An 18,192-nucleotide genomic window follows, 5' to 3' on the forward strand; every position below is an offset into this window, starting at 1 on the left:
GGAGATGGTGATGGACAGGGAGGCCTGGCGTGCTGCAGTTCATGGGGTCACAAAGAGTCGGACATGACTGAGCAACTGAACTGAACTGAACTGAAAGCTACTAGCTTTGGGTCTGTCTTACATGCTGGGAACCAGCTTAATGGTTTAGGTACATCATCATATTTTACCTCACAACAAACCAAGGAGGCAGTATGATGGTTATATTATAATCATAATATGATTATCGCATATATTATATTATCCCCACTTACAAGGAAACCAAGGTTCAGAGAGGTAAAGTAGCATTCCCACAGTCACACAGCCCTGAGGTTAACTGCAAAGCTCACGCCCCTAGCTACTGCGCACAGCTGCTCTTTACACTCTGCTCAGGCCCTGAGACTCTGTTGGGGATGCTGCTGATACAAGGAGGGAAATGGGAGTGGGTAACAGTGTCCTCATTTTATAAATAAGTTTTATAAACTCTCATCAGAGGTAGTGTGACTTGCCCCATGTCACACAATGGCAGGGTCGGGAATCACTACCCAGGGGCTTTGGTTTCCACTGCCCCCTGCTGTGCCTACTCACTTCACTGGCTTTGGAAGGCAATAAAAAGACCTGGCTTTACTCTGTTAGCATGATAATTGTTTTGTTCTTGTACTTTTGAAGGTCTTTCTCCTCTTCTCCAACTAGCTATATAGTCTGAGTGATCATTATAAACAAGGGGTAAGTTAAATTTTAGTCTTGGCAGAAAAGAGCAGGGTAATGGATAAGAAGAAAGAAACCAGCTCCTCCAGCAAGAAAAACTGATTCTGAACATACACAACCAACACCACAACCGTCTCCACACAGCCTGACATCTTAATTAAGTGGCCCTACTGTGAGCAGGTATTTTCCTATAATTTAACAACAAAAAAGAAACAGAATGGCTTCATTTGCCCTTTTCACGCTTCACGAGGGCAATTCTTAACCAGGAGGAAATTATATTTTAACTCCTGTTTGAGGGAGACATGAGCTCTCAGGCACACAGACTCTGCCAAATGCAAGCTTCTAAGAAAAGACCCAGGAGGGCCACTCAGCGCAAGTGTTCCTGCAGATGCACCCAGACACCTCCCTCCTGTGCACAAAGCCTCCACCATCACGCTGCTTCCAGCCAGCGCCCAGTAATTCACCACAGGCCACCAGCGTTCACAGATGTGCTCAGGACCCGGGGCTCAGCAGAGTGACCCGGCAATGCCAGGACAGCACCATCCTGGCCTGTCTTCTGCAGCCCAGGCCAGGCCCAGGGGCTCTCCCGACCAGAGACCAGGAGACGTGGCTTCTTCACACTCTTCCAGATAAACAGGAAGGTCATCCTGGATATGTTCCAGAGGATAAAGGCTGAATCCCACAAATGAAGACTATTTCAGATAGAAACCCCATTCTGGAGTGGGTTTGGGACCCAGCAGTCAAACATGCAGCTACCCGACCTCCTCTGGGCCACCTCCTCCCTCCCCAGTGTTTGCAGTTTCCCATGTTGTGAGTGCCGCCTTCTCATCTTGCCATAACTTGTTTCCCTGGCACCCCATGCCCTGAGGGTGCAGAAATGTGGTCAAGGCTGCCCCTGTCAAATGGACCCATGGTCAGGTAATGGCTCAGAAGGGAACAAAGTGGGAGGGTTAGCCCCAGGGTCTGCTCTAGGGGGCTTGCAGCAGGCTCCCTGGCTCTCTAGGCATGACTGCAAAGAAGCTGGCATCTGGACACCATGTTTATAATATGAGCTGTAGCCTCAGGGCCAGGGGATGGAGCCACCCTGCAGAGGGTGCTGCTCCAGCTACAGATAGTTAATTAGCCTGGAACTGAGGAAGTCCTCGGGTACCAATGTACATCCTCAGGAGAACCTGAAATGTATATTCCAGAAGCTCCTGGGATGGCAGAGGAGCACGGACTTGGGAACCAGTCACACCTACGGTCAAACGTTGCTCCACCTCCTACCAGCTCTGCCTCCCTGGATGTGTGATTGAACTCCTGGCCCTCAGTTGTTTCAAATGAAACATGGAGGTGAGAAAATCCAATCCCATGTTTGTGCCTATTAAGGAAATGAACCAGTAAACACACATGCCATGAATAAGGTTCCTAACACAGCGGTTGGCATAATAGTGTTAGCTATAAACACTTTTTTCCAAGCTGTCATTTCCAAACTAGCCATGTTTTGATAAGAAAGAAAAATATCAGACAGGTCATGCTTTTCAAGCACGACAGCACTAGGGACATGTTTCAAATTGGCAATGATCTACTCATAACACTCCTGAGATCTATTTGATCAGTGAAACATGAAGTCATCCCATTAGACTGTCATGCAACCTAACGCTGACATCTTACATAAAAGAATGCCGTTGTCAAATACTTGGTAAAAACCATAGCAAAGGAATTTCCCCCAAATCTTTCAGTCTTAATGATGTAATTTTATAAAATGATGATGAGCAGAATTTGATGTGACTTCATGGAGATATCCCTCATGTGTGTACAGCCTATGGCATTTCCCAGGTCTTTCATGACTTCTGAATCCACTCAGGAGACAGGAAGGGCATCCTGAGAGAGCTTGACTGGGTTCCAACCAAGGACCCTGATCTCGGCGCCCAACCGCATGACACTCAGGAATCCATTCTGGGCTCCTCTGTTCACCTGGCTCCTAGTATACCCTAAGTGCCTCTAATGTGTTGAGAAAATGCAGGCTGGATATGCAGGCAGGCCCAGTTCTGATCTAGTAGAATTTTAGCAGCAGAGAAGAGGAATAATTAAGGGGACCATTAGTGCGGAAAGGACCATAATTTGTGATAGGTATTAAAGCAGAGGAAACTCAGAAAGTCATCAATATATTCTGGTGTCAGATAGGAAAGCAGCACCAAGAAGGCTCCCACTTTTCCTCATTTTCTGAGCCATTCATGAAAATCAGATAATAGTCATTTGACTGCAGTACATTTTTAACTCAGGAAAGCTTGCCTCAAAAGAATTTTTGAAGAGATTCCTGAATAGCAGGCAAAGATGGATGGGCATTATTTGGAAAGGAAGAGGGAGCCTTTGAAGGTTTCTAAGGAGGAAGGTGATAAAGTCAGAGAGAGACTTGGTTCTGGATGAATGAGGAGTAGAAACGGAGGTGGGGGGGCACCCAAAGTGTATTCCGATAACCTAATAAATACATAATAGTATTTTACAAATATTAATGTCTTGGTTTGGGCAAATTTGCATTGGTTATGTAATATGTTAACATCATGGGAAGCGGGGTAAAGGGTTATTTGGAAAATGTCAGTGCTTTACTCTCAACTCTTCTGGGGGTTAAAAATCATTTTGACATGAAAAGTTAAAAAAATTCTGAAAGAGAATAAAACAATCACTTGAAAAAATAATCTAATAAATATAGGAATGGCTAATTGTATGGGTATATTCCTACAGTGGCTTTGCTTTTTGTATATATTTCTGACTTTTTATATGAATTGCTTTATTCAGATTCACAGCAATCAGAAATACTAAGCAATTCTAGATACAGGCTAAAAGTAACTTGACATTAGCTAACATAAATAATAATTATTTTTTCCACTAATGAGTTTAAAAGATGATACACTATAAAATGACCTAAAGGGGCATCTGCCAAAAAACTAAATATCCAGTAGTTACCATTAAAAACAATGTACAGAATAGTTGTCAATCCACTAAAATCTGGAAAATATTAATTTAACTACATTTGGTTTAAAAAGAAATTTTGAATGTAAATATCACATGCTTAATTAAACTACACCAGAAATTCTCAACCCCTGAGTAGCCTTACCAAGAAAAGCTACTCAAATTCTAAGAGTCTGCAGTTACTACTGGTGAGTCCTTTTGTGTGACTGTGAGTGAGACAAGGTGAAAGCTATGGTGATTTCTCCAAAATATTTGAAGGCCTCAATGAAGCCCCATTTTGTGGAGGGTCGGGACCAGCTGGCAGGGACAGCAGTCACTCTTACCCAGCGTCATCCTGGAAGCCTTCTAACTCGTCCCGTTGCTCGGCCAGGGTGGCCTCCAAGTCCAGGTAAGTACCATTGTGGGAGAGCTGCAGGGTGCAGTCGTCCAGCTGCAAGAGAAAGAGCCTGTTAAGCCCGGCCTGCTCCTGCGGTGGGGACTGGAACCCAGAAATCACTTCCTGTTGCCTTCGTATGTTTTCTGAAATCAACCATTATCTGGAATTTCCCTGGTGGTCCAGGGGCTAGGACTCCACGCTCCCAATGCAGCGGGCTGAGGTTCGATCCCTGGTCAGGGAACTAGATCCCATATGCCACAACTAAAGATCCCCCATGTCACAACTAAGACCCAGCAGAGCCAAACTGATCAATCAATATTTTAAAATAAATCAATAAAACCATGCATTATCCCAAAATCTGGACCCTAATGGAAAGAGGTAGCATGTTCATATAAACAGATTGGAAGCAAACTGCGTAACAGGTAGACAGAAATCATACTCACTACATGAATGACATTGACAGGACCTATAAGACGTGGCCAGGAGAGGAAAGGCACTGGGCCAATGTCACCTTTCACTCTCAGGGGCCCGGAAGGAGCCATGGATTTGGAGAGTGGAAACTAAGATGCCAATGGGACCATGGATTGAGAGACACAGAGTTTAAAAGGCAAATTTGGTGGAGAAAACATGCTGTTTCCTTTGACTCAGTGAGAAGCCTACTTGCTCAGATTGTATGGTCAGGTTTGCTCCATTATAATTAACAGTTGCTCAATAAACGTTTTTACAAATGAACAAAAAGAAACATTCTTCATCTGAATGGCAATATGTTCAAACTACAACTCACCAAAAAGGACACTGGGTCTCTTTATTACTAGTCTCATTTTTAGAAAATTTATTTAATAAATACTTGTTGCTGTCATTGTTCAGTCGATAAGTTGTGTCCAACTCTCTGCAACCCCGTGGACTGTAGTCCGCCAGGTTCCTTCTGTCTACAGAATTTCCCAGGCAAGAATACTGGAATGGGTTGCCATTTCCTTCTCCAGGGGATCTTCCAGACCCAAGAATCAAACCTGCATCTCCTGCATTAGCAAGCAGATTCTTTACTACTGAGCCACCTGGGAAGCCCATTAACAAATACTTCAGTTCGGTTCAGTTCAGTCGCTCAGTCGTGTCCAACTCTTTGCGACCCCATGAATTGCAGCACGCCAGGCCTCCCTGTCCATCACCAACTCCCAGAGTTCACTCAAACTTATGTCCATCGAGTTGGTGATGCCATCCAGCCATCTCATCCTCTGTCGTCCCCTTCTCCTCCTGCCCCCAATCCCTCCCAGCATCAGAGTCTTTTCCAGTGAGTCAACTCTTCGCATGAGGTGGCCAAAGTACTGGAGTTTCAGCTTTAGCATCATTCCTTCCAAAGAACAGCCAGGGCTGATCTCCTTGAGGAGGGACTGGTTGAATCTCCTTGCAGTCCATGGGACTCTCAAGAGTCTTCTCCAACACCACAGTTCAAAAGCATCAATTCTTCGGTGCTCAGCTTTCTTCACAGTCCAATTCTCACATCCATACATGACCACTGGAAAAACCATAGCCTTGACTAGATGGACCTTTGTTGGCAAAGTAATGTCTCTGTTTTTCAATATGCTATCTAGGTTGGTCATAACTTTTCTTCCAAGGAGTAAGCGTCTTTTAATTTCATGGCTGCAGTCACCATCTGCAGTGATTTTGGAGGCCCCCCAAAATAAAGTCTGACACTGTTTCCACTGTTTCCCCATCTATTTCCCATGAATTGATGGGACCAGATGCCATGATCTTCATTTTCTGAACGTTGAGCTTTAAGCCAACTTTTTCACTCTCCTCTTTCACTTTCGTCAAGAGGCTTTTTAGTTCCTCTTCACTTTCTGCCTTAAGGGTGGTGTCTTAAGGCATATCTGAGGTTATTGATATTTCTCCTGGCAATCTTGATTCCAGCTTGTGCTTCTTCCAGCCCAGCGTTTCTCATGATGTACTCTGCATATAAGTTAAATAAGCAGGGTGACAATATACAGCCTTGACATACTCCTTTTCCTATTTGGAACCAGTCTGTTGTTCCATGTCCAGTTGCTTCCTGACCTGCATATAGGTTTCTCAAGAGGCAGGTCAGGTGCTCTGGTATTCCCATCTCTTTCAACAAATGCTTTTATGTTGTTAATTACATCCATTCGTAATTCTAAGCATTTTACATGTTACATCATCTCATTCTCACACAAACTCTAGTGATTTCCTTTGTTATCTCCATTTCACAATGAGAAAGCTGAGTCACAGAGACAGACTAAGACACTTGTCATATCTGCTAAGTGATGGAGGTGGGATTTGAATTCAGGGAATCTGAATTGAGGTCACGCCCTTGGCCACTATGCTCTGCATCTGCTCTATGCCCAGAGACCTTCTAAGGACTTGAAAATATGCTCACAAAATGCAGCTTTGGTGATCTGAGTGTTCTGGTCTGGCCAAGGTAATGCTGCAAGCTTGCCAGTGCCATTCCTTTTCCTCCTGGGGACAGAGACCATGTATCCCAGGTTTATAGTTGGGCTATTGCTGGGTAACTGAGTACTGACCTCTGGAATATAGGTGAAAGGGAAGAATCCCAACAGGCCTGGCCAAAACACTCCTACCCAACTACACTCCTTTCTTCTCATGCCTGTGGCCAAATACAGAGGAGCCAGAGAGGACTCCCAAGTCTGGAAACCAGCAGACCCCAGACAGAAGCAGCTCAGGTCCCTGAATCACTGCATGGAAGACAGCATTTTGCTGCCCAGCCCCCACTGACCCATCCTGGACAGTGACAAGAGCAAGACATGAGCATTTGCTCTAGTAAGTCATTAAGACTTTGAGGCTGTTTCAATTAGCCAGCATGACATGACATTTAGAATAATCCATACACTTAAAAATACAGGAAAGTAATTTTAACCAAAGATGAACATTATGAGAAAATCCAGGTATACAACTTCATGCTTCATTCCTCAGTAAGGGTGGCTCTTATTATTCATCCACTTGATGAGTTAAAGCTCTTATTCCAAAATACCAGGAGACTAGAGAGAAGTGGGGGCAAATACGTGGCTACTTCAAAACATCTAGGTAAAGGCCTGCTAATCCTCCTGCTATAAGTGAGATTTCAAACAAGGAATTAGTCTCCTTTGATGGAAAAGCTTTGCTTATTATCCTGAACAGGAGAAACAAAGACTGTCAACTTGTCCAGAATCAGCATCTATAACAAGCTGCTAATTCTTGCAGAGACCCCCACAGCTCCACGTTTCTGGTTATCCTCAACAGAATGAAAGGAATTTGTTCTTTGTTATTTGTAAGAAATAGTTAAATCATTTGAAGGGGTTAATCCTATTTGATTCACTTGTTTTATTTCTCTAATAACAAACTATTAAAGGCATGCTGGTGAGGGGCAACATTCTTGACTGGCACTTTACAGATGAGCAATCTGATCTGAGAAAGCTGGGACTCAACAGGCCAAGCTCACTGTACTCTGGTGCCAGAGGTGCACCCAGGATTTGGGGGGAACGTGCACCCAGGGTGCAGGGGGAACACTCAGGGGAGGTGCGCCCAGGCTGCAGGGGTAGGAGGGGAGAACACTCAGGGGTAGTGCCCCCAGGGTTTGGGGGAAACACTCAGGGGAGGTGTGCCTAAGCTTTGGGGGGACACGCAGGGAGCTGGCCTCCCTCCTTACAGAAGCAGAGGATTTCCTGCAGAAGGCGTCTCCTGGGCTCGGGTCTCCTATGGACTAAAATCAGACTTTATCATTCTTAGGTGGAAATTCTAATTAGACAAGGAACCTGTTACCGTGTTCACTGGTCCTTGTGTACGTAGAACTGTAATCACTGCAGCTCATTCTTTCTTTTAACTCCTACTGGCATTTTCAACTAATAAAGCTTTTGTGGTCCATTCTGTTGACAGTATCAACACTTCTGCTCATTTTTAATCCCACATATCATCAACAGACTAGCAGACAAGGAAACTTAAAGCCCTTTGCATGCTCAGTCGCTAAGGAATGTCTGACTCTTTGAGACCCCATGGACTGTAGCCCGCCAGGCTCCTCTGTCCATGGGATTTTCCAGGCAAGAGTACTGGAGTGGGGTGCCATTTCCTCCTCCGGAGGATCTTCCCAACTCAGGGCAGACTCAGGGGTCCAAACTGCATCTCCTGCATTGGCAGGATTCTTTACCACTGAGCCACCTGGGAAGACTGAAAGCACTTTAAGCTATGGTAATTTCTTTTGCCTCCATCCTTGGAAATGTGAACTGTGTGAGTCCAAAGGAGGAAGCTTTTGGATAGAGTTTCTGGCTCCCCTCGAGGGGGTTGAAGGCATTTGGAGGCTGTGGTCCACTCTCAAGCCAGACAGAGAGAACTGAGTCGGAGAGGAATAACTGCTCTGTTGTACAGGGAGGCGAGAGGTGCACGCATATGTGGTACAAATATTCCCACCATGGCCAGTTTAAAGCTACCAGTGTGAAGTCACCGAGTGTGGAGCTAAAAAGAGATACACAGCAGCTCACCAGCATATAGTATTTTTATCATACAGATTCAGGAGATGAAAGTAACTCCCAATGCAATGAAACAATTAGAAAGTAACATGTTTTGAGTACTTTTTTGAAGTAGAGTTGGCTTACAATATTATCAGTTCCAGGTGTAAAGCAAAGTGATTCAGTTATATATATATATATATATATAGTACATACTTAGTTGTATATATTTGAATACTTTTACCTTTGTTTCTAATATACTAATAACTTTTGTTCATTGAATATATATATACAGGATAATTTAATTTTGCATAATGACTGCATTGGACAAAATTCCCTCTCGAACCACCCAGACCAGCTTCAGCACATGCTGCTTCTGGCCCTCCCAGGTCATCAACTTGAGGCACCTCAAGTGGACACTATCAGGGAGTGGACGAAAGGCTGAGTCACCCAGCGCTAGACTTTCAGCCCTCACCCTTCCCTCAGTCCTGTGCTCTTCACCTTAACTGGAGCAGATGTCGATCACTAGGGGTCAGCAGACATGAAAAAGTGTTCGTCGCTCAGTCGTGTCCACCTCTTTGCGATACCATGGACTATAGCACCCCACCCCGAACCAGCTTCCTCTGTCCATGGGATTACTGGAGTGGGTTACCATTCTCCTCTCCAGGGATCTTCCCAACCCAGGGATCGAACCCAGGTCTCCTGCTCTGCAGGCAGATTCTTTACCATCTAAGCCACCATTCTTACCAGCAACCATGGTTATTTTCCACATCGTCTTTACTCCATACCTCCTGATTTTATTCCCAGTAGCTGGGGTGAATACCTGGTTGGCCCCACTGTTCACCCTGACCCACCAGGTACCTGCCTCCTCGTGCTCTCAGCAGCCCCAAGTCACAGCAGGACCCTCCCCACCTCCCCAGCCTCCCAACCACAGAATCCCAAAACCTTAGCAGAACTGCCTGTTCTCACGATTCCACTCCTCACATTCAGGGCATCAGTAGCTACTGCCACTTCCATGGTTCAATTTTAATAAAATTATATGTTAGGCATGGGCTGGGCACCAAGGAATACGTACGGGCTTCCTTTCCTCAAAGATCGTTTTGCCAAGCAAGTATGACACATTAATAGAACACAGAAGAGAATGAAAAGCCACTTAAACCAACCGTCAAAATGTGTGGAAGTTCACCTTCAGCTGTATTCTTTCTGCTGTAATTAGCAGCCACAGCCCCCGAGACCCAAGCATCCTCCATCAGACAGGACATTCCCCTTCCAGCAGAAAGGCTACCTGACTTCCTAAGCCAGGCGTCACGACCCTGCCTCCGTAACTAACAGCCAGGCGATTTGTGCAAGTCCTTCAACTAAAACAGAAACAATGACTCTGTGCCCTTTAGTCCCTTGAAAGTGGGGCTTACAGTAGGGCTATAGGAAGGGGGCAAGGTCAGCTTGCTCCCCTTAGCAAGCTGGGGCACATGTGCATGAAGGGGTCCCTGAAACTCAGGCAGCCTGTGAAGATGCCAAACGAATCTGCACACGCTGGCCGCTGCGCTGCGTTCCACAACATGAGCCCCGCCATCACCACACCCCAGATTAACTTGTAAACCATCACGTGAGCCAAGGAGCAGGAAAAGCTACTGGGCTGGACTGACGCACGAACAGTAAAAACCCTTGGTACTTTGGGGTTCGGCTTCAGTTACAAACAAATTGATGGGTGTGCCAAACGCAGGCTTCAGTCTTGTTAGGGATAACTAAGTTAACAGTTAGGAAAGAAAGTGACAAGGCGAACAGGCGGCGAGTGGCGCTTAATTCCAATCTAGTTATTAGAAGCGGTTAGACAGAATCATTCAGGCTCTGCCCACAGAGTGGAGGACCCGGACGCCTTCCTGCCAGGCCAGTTCCTGACAGGAACCTCAATTCCTCCTGACATGATGGGAACCTGATCCCCCCACCCCGGGCCTCTCAGGTCAAATGTCTTCCCAAATGACTGAAGGGCCCTGGAATTTCCTGACTCCAGCGATTTTCATGTCAATCCTGATCCCCTGGCAGCGTGGCCCCTGCACTCCTTTCCTGGCTCTGGGTTTGGTGGCCAGGACACTGCTGGGCACTTCAGGACACAAGACAGAGCCGGAAGCCTGGTGGGAAGACAGCAGTGCAGGGCGATCTCAGGACAGCGGTTAGAGAAGGTAAGCGGGTAAAGACAGTGAGTGGCAGGGGACCAGGAACCTGCTGGGGCTGGGGTGCTTGGGAGGGGCTCAGTCACAGAGCCACACGAGGGACCCTTCCAAATACTCTGGAACTCTGTGCCACTCCTCCAGGTCAAAACAAACCATTAAAATGGGGCCCAGAGCCCCAGAGACATGGGACAAGCCCTCCCATCTTTGCAGACCACCTGCACGAGGTCACTCACCTTCCCCTGACCGTTCCTACAAAGACAGTGCATTCAAAAATGGAAAAGGCAGGCTCGCCGTCCTGGGGAGGAAAAACATCTAAAACAAGGCTGACGTCAATTCTCAGCTCATACCTTCTTTTCTTTCCTTAATCCGGTGAAGCGGCATATTACTGGGGTGGTTTAATGATTATCTGGGTTTGGCAGCAGGTCTAAAGGAATCCTTAGTCTAGGCAATAAAGTTCTGGGGAACTCTGAAATAGATTTGCACAGAACTTTTCTATAAATATACACGAGGTCTAATCGTAAGCTAATTTCAGTAAGAGTTCAGAAGTGGGAAAATACGTGCTGATTTTTTAAAGAAAAAATTAAAATAAATGTCATTTGCTGACATCATTTCAGGGGTTCCTCCTGTCCCTGCATCATTTTTGCAGTTCCTTTCATCAAGAGGTGGATTCCTTCTTGGTTCCTGGACTCTGGGCTGGGCTGTGTCTTGCTTTGGCCAACTTGGTAAAGAATATGACATGGCAGAGACTTGAGAAACACCTGCTCACTACGGCTGGCCTCTCCTGTTGCCCTTGGAACGTGGCCACCACCCAAAGCAGCCCGGGTGCCCCATCTCCAGGGTACCTGGTTGTTCCCACTGCCCCTGCCGACAGCCTGCCAACTGTCGTATGCTGCGCAGGGCCAATCTGGATCCCCAAGGCTCCAAGTGAGCTGCCAGCTGATGACAGACCCAGGAGAGGGCCAGCCATGACAGCCAGACTGGCCCAAAGCAGAACTGCCCGGCAGACACATTGGGATGGGGCCACATTTCATGCTTGCTGCTTTCAGCCAATCTCTTCTGAGCCTGTCACCTCCATCCACAGCAGGTGGGCCCCCAGGGATTTCGGCCTCATACTCGAGAGTGTTCGGTGCCTGGCTCTGAGGTGGGTAAGAGGCTCGCCCCACCAAGGTACCTGCTGAACACACCGTGACACCGCTGGCTCAAGGCAGGAGCGCCAGCCCCAGGCCCGGTCCTCAGCCACCACAGCATATACATGCCTGGCCCTGCCCCTCCTGGAGGCTGAGCCCCCACCAGGGACCAAGGACAGAGGACAGGAGACAGCAGCAGCTGCTAGGTGGAACAGCCCGGCGCCCCAGCGAGTCAGGGCACAGCCAGCTGCACTGTCCCCCCAGGAAGGCGAGGAGGCAGCAGGAGGTGAAACCCTGCAGGAGCTGCGATCCCAGGCCCTCTGAGCCCGTGCCCTCATCTCGTCGTGCAAAATGCACGTTTACAGGGTAAAAACGACGATGACTTTCAAAATGGCAACTGCCAGCCCAGGGCCCTTCTGACGGTGCTCAGAAGTGAAGCCCTGCCGTGCGCCCGTGTGGCTCCAGGGCCGGGTCCACTGTGGGCGCCCTGTGCCCCCCACTCCAGGCTCACCCCTCCCTCAGAGCAGCAGGCAGGCAGGCGTCGCATCAGGTCAGCTCTGAGACAGCTACGGTTTCCCCCTGCATTGGGGCTCCAGTGGCCGGGCAGTCATGAAGCTTCTGGCTTCCCTCATCTCTGTGGTTCCTTCTAAAGGCAGCAGAGACTAGAAACTCAGATGACAAGCAAAACCATCAGGAAGGACAGCTTTCCAACAAGCAAGGCCGCATGTCCCTTTCATAATTCTTCATAAAACCTTCACAGAGTCCTGGCTCTGCCGGTCAAGCTTTTGTGGGCTTTGGTTGCCCCCATCCCGTGAGGGCCACGGCTGAGGGACGAGGGCACATGCCACAGGGCCACCCCCTGCCATCTCCTGAGACAGGCAGTGAAGACATGGCGCTCATTTCAGCATCCTTCAAACTACACATACTTTCCACGTTCATTCCCTTCAGATGCATAACACCTCTCACAACAGCAACAAGAATGCATAGTTTCACATAAAGCTGTGATTTGGACATAATTTAAAAATAAAAGGAACACAGGGTCAGTTTTCTTTAAGACAAAGACCAAAGGAAACTGACTCACGTGATATCAGAAGAAATCAGGCCTGTTGGTTAACCCCAACAAATCATATTTAAACTTTTAAATCTCTAGGGGCCCACTTAGCCACTTCAGAACAGCAAATATATTGTGGGTACTTCATAAATGTTTTAGGGTTAAGTACAAGAATAGTTTTGAAGATCGAGCCTATATGGGTTATGAAATAATATGAATGTATTTACTTTGAAAGCGGTTGGATTTTACTTCCTCGGAAACCTTTAGTAAGTTATGGTATTTGTGGCCAGCAACCTCAGTGAGAGAAGCAATGTCCTGATATTGATTTAGGCAGCTTCCAAATCAAGCCCCAGACTTCTACTTAAGTCAACAAAATTGCACAGCTCACAACCAAAGGAAGGGCTTCTGCCAAATTCTAGAAGAAAGACAAAGGCAAGGTTTCTCCCATTAAGAGCTTAAACTGAGCGAGCATGATAATATGGCAAATATTTGTATTATATTATGGGACCTTTCTGTCATTAAATAAATAACCAAAATTCATTAAATTTCTCTCTTTAAAAGGCCAGACTATACTCACTTGTGTTTTTTCATTTTGTGTCTTGTTTCCATTTTAATTGGAGGCTAATTATTTTACAATATTGTAGTGGTTTTTGCCGTACATTGACATGAATCAGCCATGGGTGTACATGTGTCTCCCATCCAGTCAAGTTGAAAACCAGTTATCAGCACCAAGTCTCAGTGTTATTATTGATCTATTATCATTCACTCATTCAGATGAATAATCCTTTCCTGTGCTCCTTCTCTGGCCTGGCACTGCGGTATGTCCTTATATTACAGGCCAGGTTCCAGGGGGCATTCATGGCTGTGGATGGGCCCAAGCCCCAAACAAGGAAAAGAGAACAAGGAGTTAGTAGTATCTTTGCTGTTTCTATCTCATTAATTTCTGTTATCTTTGCTATTTCCTTCCTTCAATATTTTTGTGTTTAATAAGTTGGGTTTTTTCTAATGTATAAAACGTGAAGATTTTCAGTCTTTCTTTCTCTCAATCATGTGCATTTAAGACAATAATTTTTCTCTAAGTAAGGTTTAACTACAGACCACAAGATCCAATATGCTGTATTTTCATTATCTTAAATCCAAACTATTCCCAATTCCACTGGGATCTCTTCTTTGACCCACAGGCTATTTAGGACTGTGTATTACATAATTCCCAAATATTTAGGAGTTTTCTAGCATCTTTGTTTACTATTTATTTCTAGCTTAATTTCACTGCTGCTTCTGCTGCTGCTGCTAAGTCGCTTCAGTCGTGTCCAACTCTGTGCAACCCAATAGACAGCAGCCCACCAGGCTCCCCGTCCCTGGGATTCTCCAGGCAAGAACACTGGAGTGGGTTGCCATTGCCTTCTCCGTAATTCCACTATGACCAGAAATATATTCTGTATGATTTCCAATCTTTGAAATTTTTTAAAATTTCATCAAAGTACAGTTGATTTACAATGTCGTGTTTAATTTCTCCTGTGAAGTGACTCAGTTAGACATATATATATATATTCTTTTCTTATGTTTTTCCATTATGGTTTATCACAGGATATTGAATAAGTTCCCAGTGCTATACATTAGAACCTTGGAATTTCTTGAAACTTATTTTATGGCCCAGTAAGCACGACGGATGTGTACTCAACAACTGCAGTGTTTGTTAAATGAGCTTCTATCTTTATTGCTTTTCATATGCTTATTCTATAGAGAGGTATATTAATTTCCCACTATAACTGCACGTTTTTCTTTTTTTCCTTTCTGTCGATATTTGATTAGTTGATTTAGACTTACTAGTGAAAATATTGTTTCCTCGTCTTTCAGCACCATGGGATTCCCCCTTATCTCTAGTAATGCTTCCTGCCTTACAGATTCTGGCGTCTGTTACTAGGATGGCCATACCAGTTGCTTTGGGTTAGGGCTGCATGGTTTATCTTCTTCCAGTCTTTTACTTACAACATTTGGTGCCCATATATTTGATATGTACCTCCTGTAAGTAGATAACAGCTCTTATCCAATCTGACAATCTTAGCTTTTTTAATAAAAGCATTTAAAAAAGTCTGTTAACCTAAAGAGGCTGCTACTGTCTAGGTTCAAATCTACATATTTGGTATTTGACCTACATGTTCTAGATTACTTTTCTGCCTTTCTTGGCATCTGTTAGTTTAAAGCACTATTCTCTACTATTTCATATTTCCTTCTCATTATTCTTCTTATTCCTAGCTCTATATCCTTTTATTAATTCTTTCAGTAATTTACCCTCTAAAGAATCTGGCTTCCTAACTCAGCAGAACCTACTATGAATGAGAGTTATCACTTACCAGAAAATGTAAGGGCCCTAGACCATTTTAATATGTATACACCTTTCAACATAATCAGAGATGTATTTTGGACCCCATGACATAGTATTGTCTGGCAGTCAATGTTCATTTAAATTCAACCACATTTTCACTTTGGTCTCTTGCCCTTCATTCCTTCCTGGGTTTCTGTGCTTCTATCTGTGATCATTTCCTTCTGCCTGAAGAAGTCTATTTAGCAGTTTTAAAGTGAGAGTCTACTGGCAACAAATTTCCACAGCTCCTATTTTCTAGAAACACCTCTATTTCTTTTTTTTTTTTGGTAATAGCTGTACTGAGATGTAATTCACATACCCTATAATTCACCTATTTAGAGTATACAATTCCTTGGCTTATATATCCACAGACTTATCCATCCATTACTACAATCAACTTTTTTTTTTTTTACAATCAACTTTAAAACATTTCCATCATCCCAAAAAGAAACCACACTATCCATCGGTAGTAACTTCTTATTCCCGCAAACACATCCACTCTATACCCAGAAACTATGAATCTACTTCCTGTCTCTACAGATTTATTCTAGACATTTCATATGAATGGAACCACACAATAGTCTTTTGTGACTAGCTGCTTCCACTACTTAGTACAAAGGTGTCAGATTTCTTTCTTACTACAGCATTTATCAGCACCTCACTCCCTTCGTTGCTAAACAATATTCTATTACACAAATACACCACATTTGATTTATCCATTTATCAGCTGATGGACACTGGGTTGTTTCCACTTTGGAGCTATTACGAACAATACTACTATGTATATTTGTGTGCAAGTTTTTATATAGACATATACTTTCATTTCTCTTGGGTGTATGTCTAGGAGTAGACCTGCTGAGTCACGCAGCACCTCCATGTGTAGTATTTTAGGAAACTGGCAGACTGTTTTCCAAAGCAGCTACACCATTTTACGTTCCCACCAGCAATGCATGAGGGCTCCAATTTCTCCAAACTTTACCAGCACTTGTCTTCTTTTTGATGATAGCCATCCTAATAAACGTGAGATGGTATTTCATGGGTTCTGTTTGCATTTCCCTGATGGTGTATGATTGTGAGCATCTTTTTATATGTTTATGGGTCATTTGTATATCTTCTTCTGAGAAATGCCTATATAAATGCATGGCTCATTTTTAATTTGGGTTGTCTTTTCTGTTAGCAGGTTCTAAGTATCCCTTACACATTACACATACAAGTCCTTTATTGGCTACATGGTTTGCAAAATATTCTCCCAATTTATGAGTTGCCTTTTCACTTTCTCAGTGGTGTCCTTTCAAAGCCTTTCAATTTTGATCAAGTACAATTAACCTATTTTTTTCTTTTGTTGTTTGTGCTTTTGGTATCATACCACCTTTCCTTTAAAGGATATCTTTGGAGGAAACAAAATTCTAAATTAGCAGTTATTTGCTTGAAGTAGAGGCTACCTTGGAGATATCCAGGCTATGTTCCAGACTACTGCAATAAAGTGAGTCACATGAATTTTTTGGTTTCTTCTGGGAGGGAGGTTCAAGAGGCAGGGGACATATGTATACCTATGGCCAATTCATGTTGATGTATGGCAGAAACCAACACAATATTGTAAAGCAATTATCCTCTAATTAAAAATAAATAAAAATTTTAAAAAGTTATACTATATTACAGTCTATTAAGTACACAAAAGCATTATATCTGAAAAAATGCACATTTTAAAAATATTTTATTGCTATTAATAAAAAACATTAACAACCATGTGACAATGCCAGGTTGCCACAAAACTTCAATTAAAAAAAAAACACAGTATCTGCAAAGCACAATAAAACTAAGTATACCTGCACTCACAAACTATTAACTTCACTGTCTTCTAGCTTACATCATTTCAGATGAAACATCAGATGCCGGTTTTACTGTTTTTCTTTTGAAGATAATCTCTTTTTCTCAGGCTTCATTTAATATTTTCTTTGTCTTTAATTTACAACGGTTTTACTGTGAAGTGCTTATGTGTAATTTGCCTTGTATTTATCCTGTCTGGAATTTATAGCACTTCTTGAAGTTGTGGCTGATGTCATTTCTTAATTTGAGAAAAATACTGGCCATTATCTCTTCAAATATTCCTTCTGCCCCATTCTCCTTTTTCACCCATTCGAGAACTCTAACACATATTTTAGAACATGATCCACGTGCCTATCAAGCTCTTTTCTGCATTTTCTGGTTTTTGCACTCCATATATCTTAATATCTTCTACAGATCTATATTTCACATCATTAATATTCTCTTCATCTGTGTCTAATCTTTAGCTGAACCACCCACTCTATTAATTTGGGGGGGTATTTATTTATTGAGAGAAGGCAATGGCAATAAATAAATAAATAACTATTGATTTATTTGGCTGTACTGGGTCTTTGTTGCTTTCTCTAGTTGTGGTTCACAGGCTTCTCACTGCAGTCACTTCTCTTGTTGCAGGGCACAGACTCTAGGCATGCGGGCTTCAGTAGCTGGGGTACATGGGCTCAGCTGCTCTGAGGGATTCAGAATCCTCCCAGACCAGGAATTGAACCTGCATCCCCTGCAATGGCAGGCATATATCCAATCACTGGACCACCAGGGAAGTCCCTATTTTTAACTTCTGTATTTTTCATCCTACAACTTCCATTTGCTTCCATTTGCTTCCATATATATATGTATGTATGTATGTATGTACATACACACACACCATTCTTGCTTTGCTTTGTTTAAATTCTCCATCTTGCCTCATTTCTTGAATGTATTTCTCATGTTTTATAGATCACATCTAGCATCTAGAACACTTACAGACATTTCTATGGTTCCCCCTTCCCGTTGATCATGTCTCTGGATATACCAGGTACATTTAATTGAATACAATCATTGTTTATTTAAAAAAAAAAAAAAAAAACTCAAGGTCCTGAGTGACAGCTTCCTCCAGAGGGATCTTCCTTAGCTTATGGTAGCTGTAGGAGTAGATCATAGTAACCCAATTAAGGATTGAGCTCACTCAAAACTGGA

At 43.9% G+C, this 18,192-nt stretch overlaps 1 protein-coding gene across 4 annotated transcripts in view; it reads right to left on the minus strand.

The window, feature by feature from the left end:
* Positions 1-18,192, minus strand: part of FHOD3 (formin homology 2 domain containing 3) — a 530,296-nt gene that overhangs the window by 463,818 nt on the left and 48,286 nt on the right. For all 4 annotated transcript variants that reach the window (XM_052660257.1, XM_052660258.1, XM_052660256.1 and 1 more), the window contains exon 2: positions 3,960-4,066. In XM_052660257.1, coding sequence (XP_052516217.1) covers positions 3,960-4,066 — 107 coding nt within the window. The remainder of the gene's footprint in view (positions 1-3,959; positions 4,067-18,192) is intronic.

The sequence above is a fragment of the Budorcas taxicolor genome, chromosome 22 (genome assembly GCF_023091745.1).
Source record: "Budorcas taxicolor isolate Tak-1 chromosome 22, Takin1.1, whole genome shotgun sequence".
NCBI classification, from domain to species: domain Eukaryota; kingdom Metazoa; phylum Chordata; class Mammalia; order Artiodactyla; family Bovidae; genus Budorcas; species Budorcas taxicolor.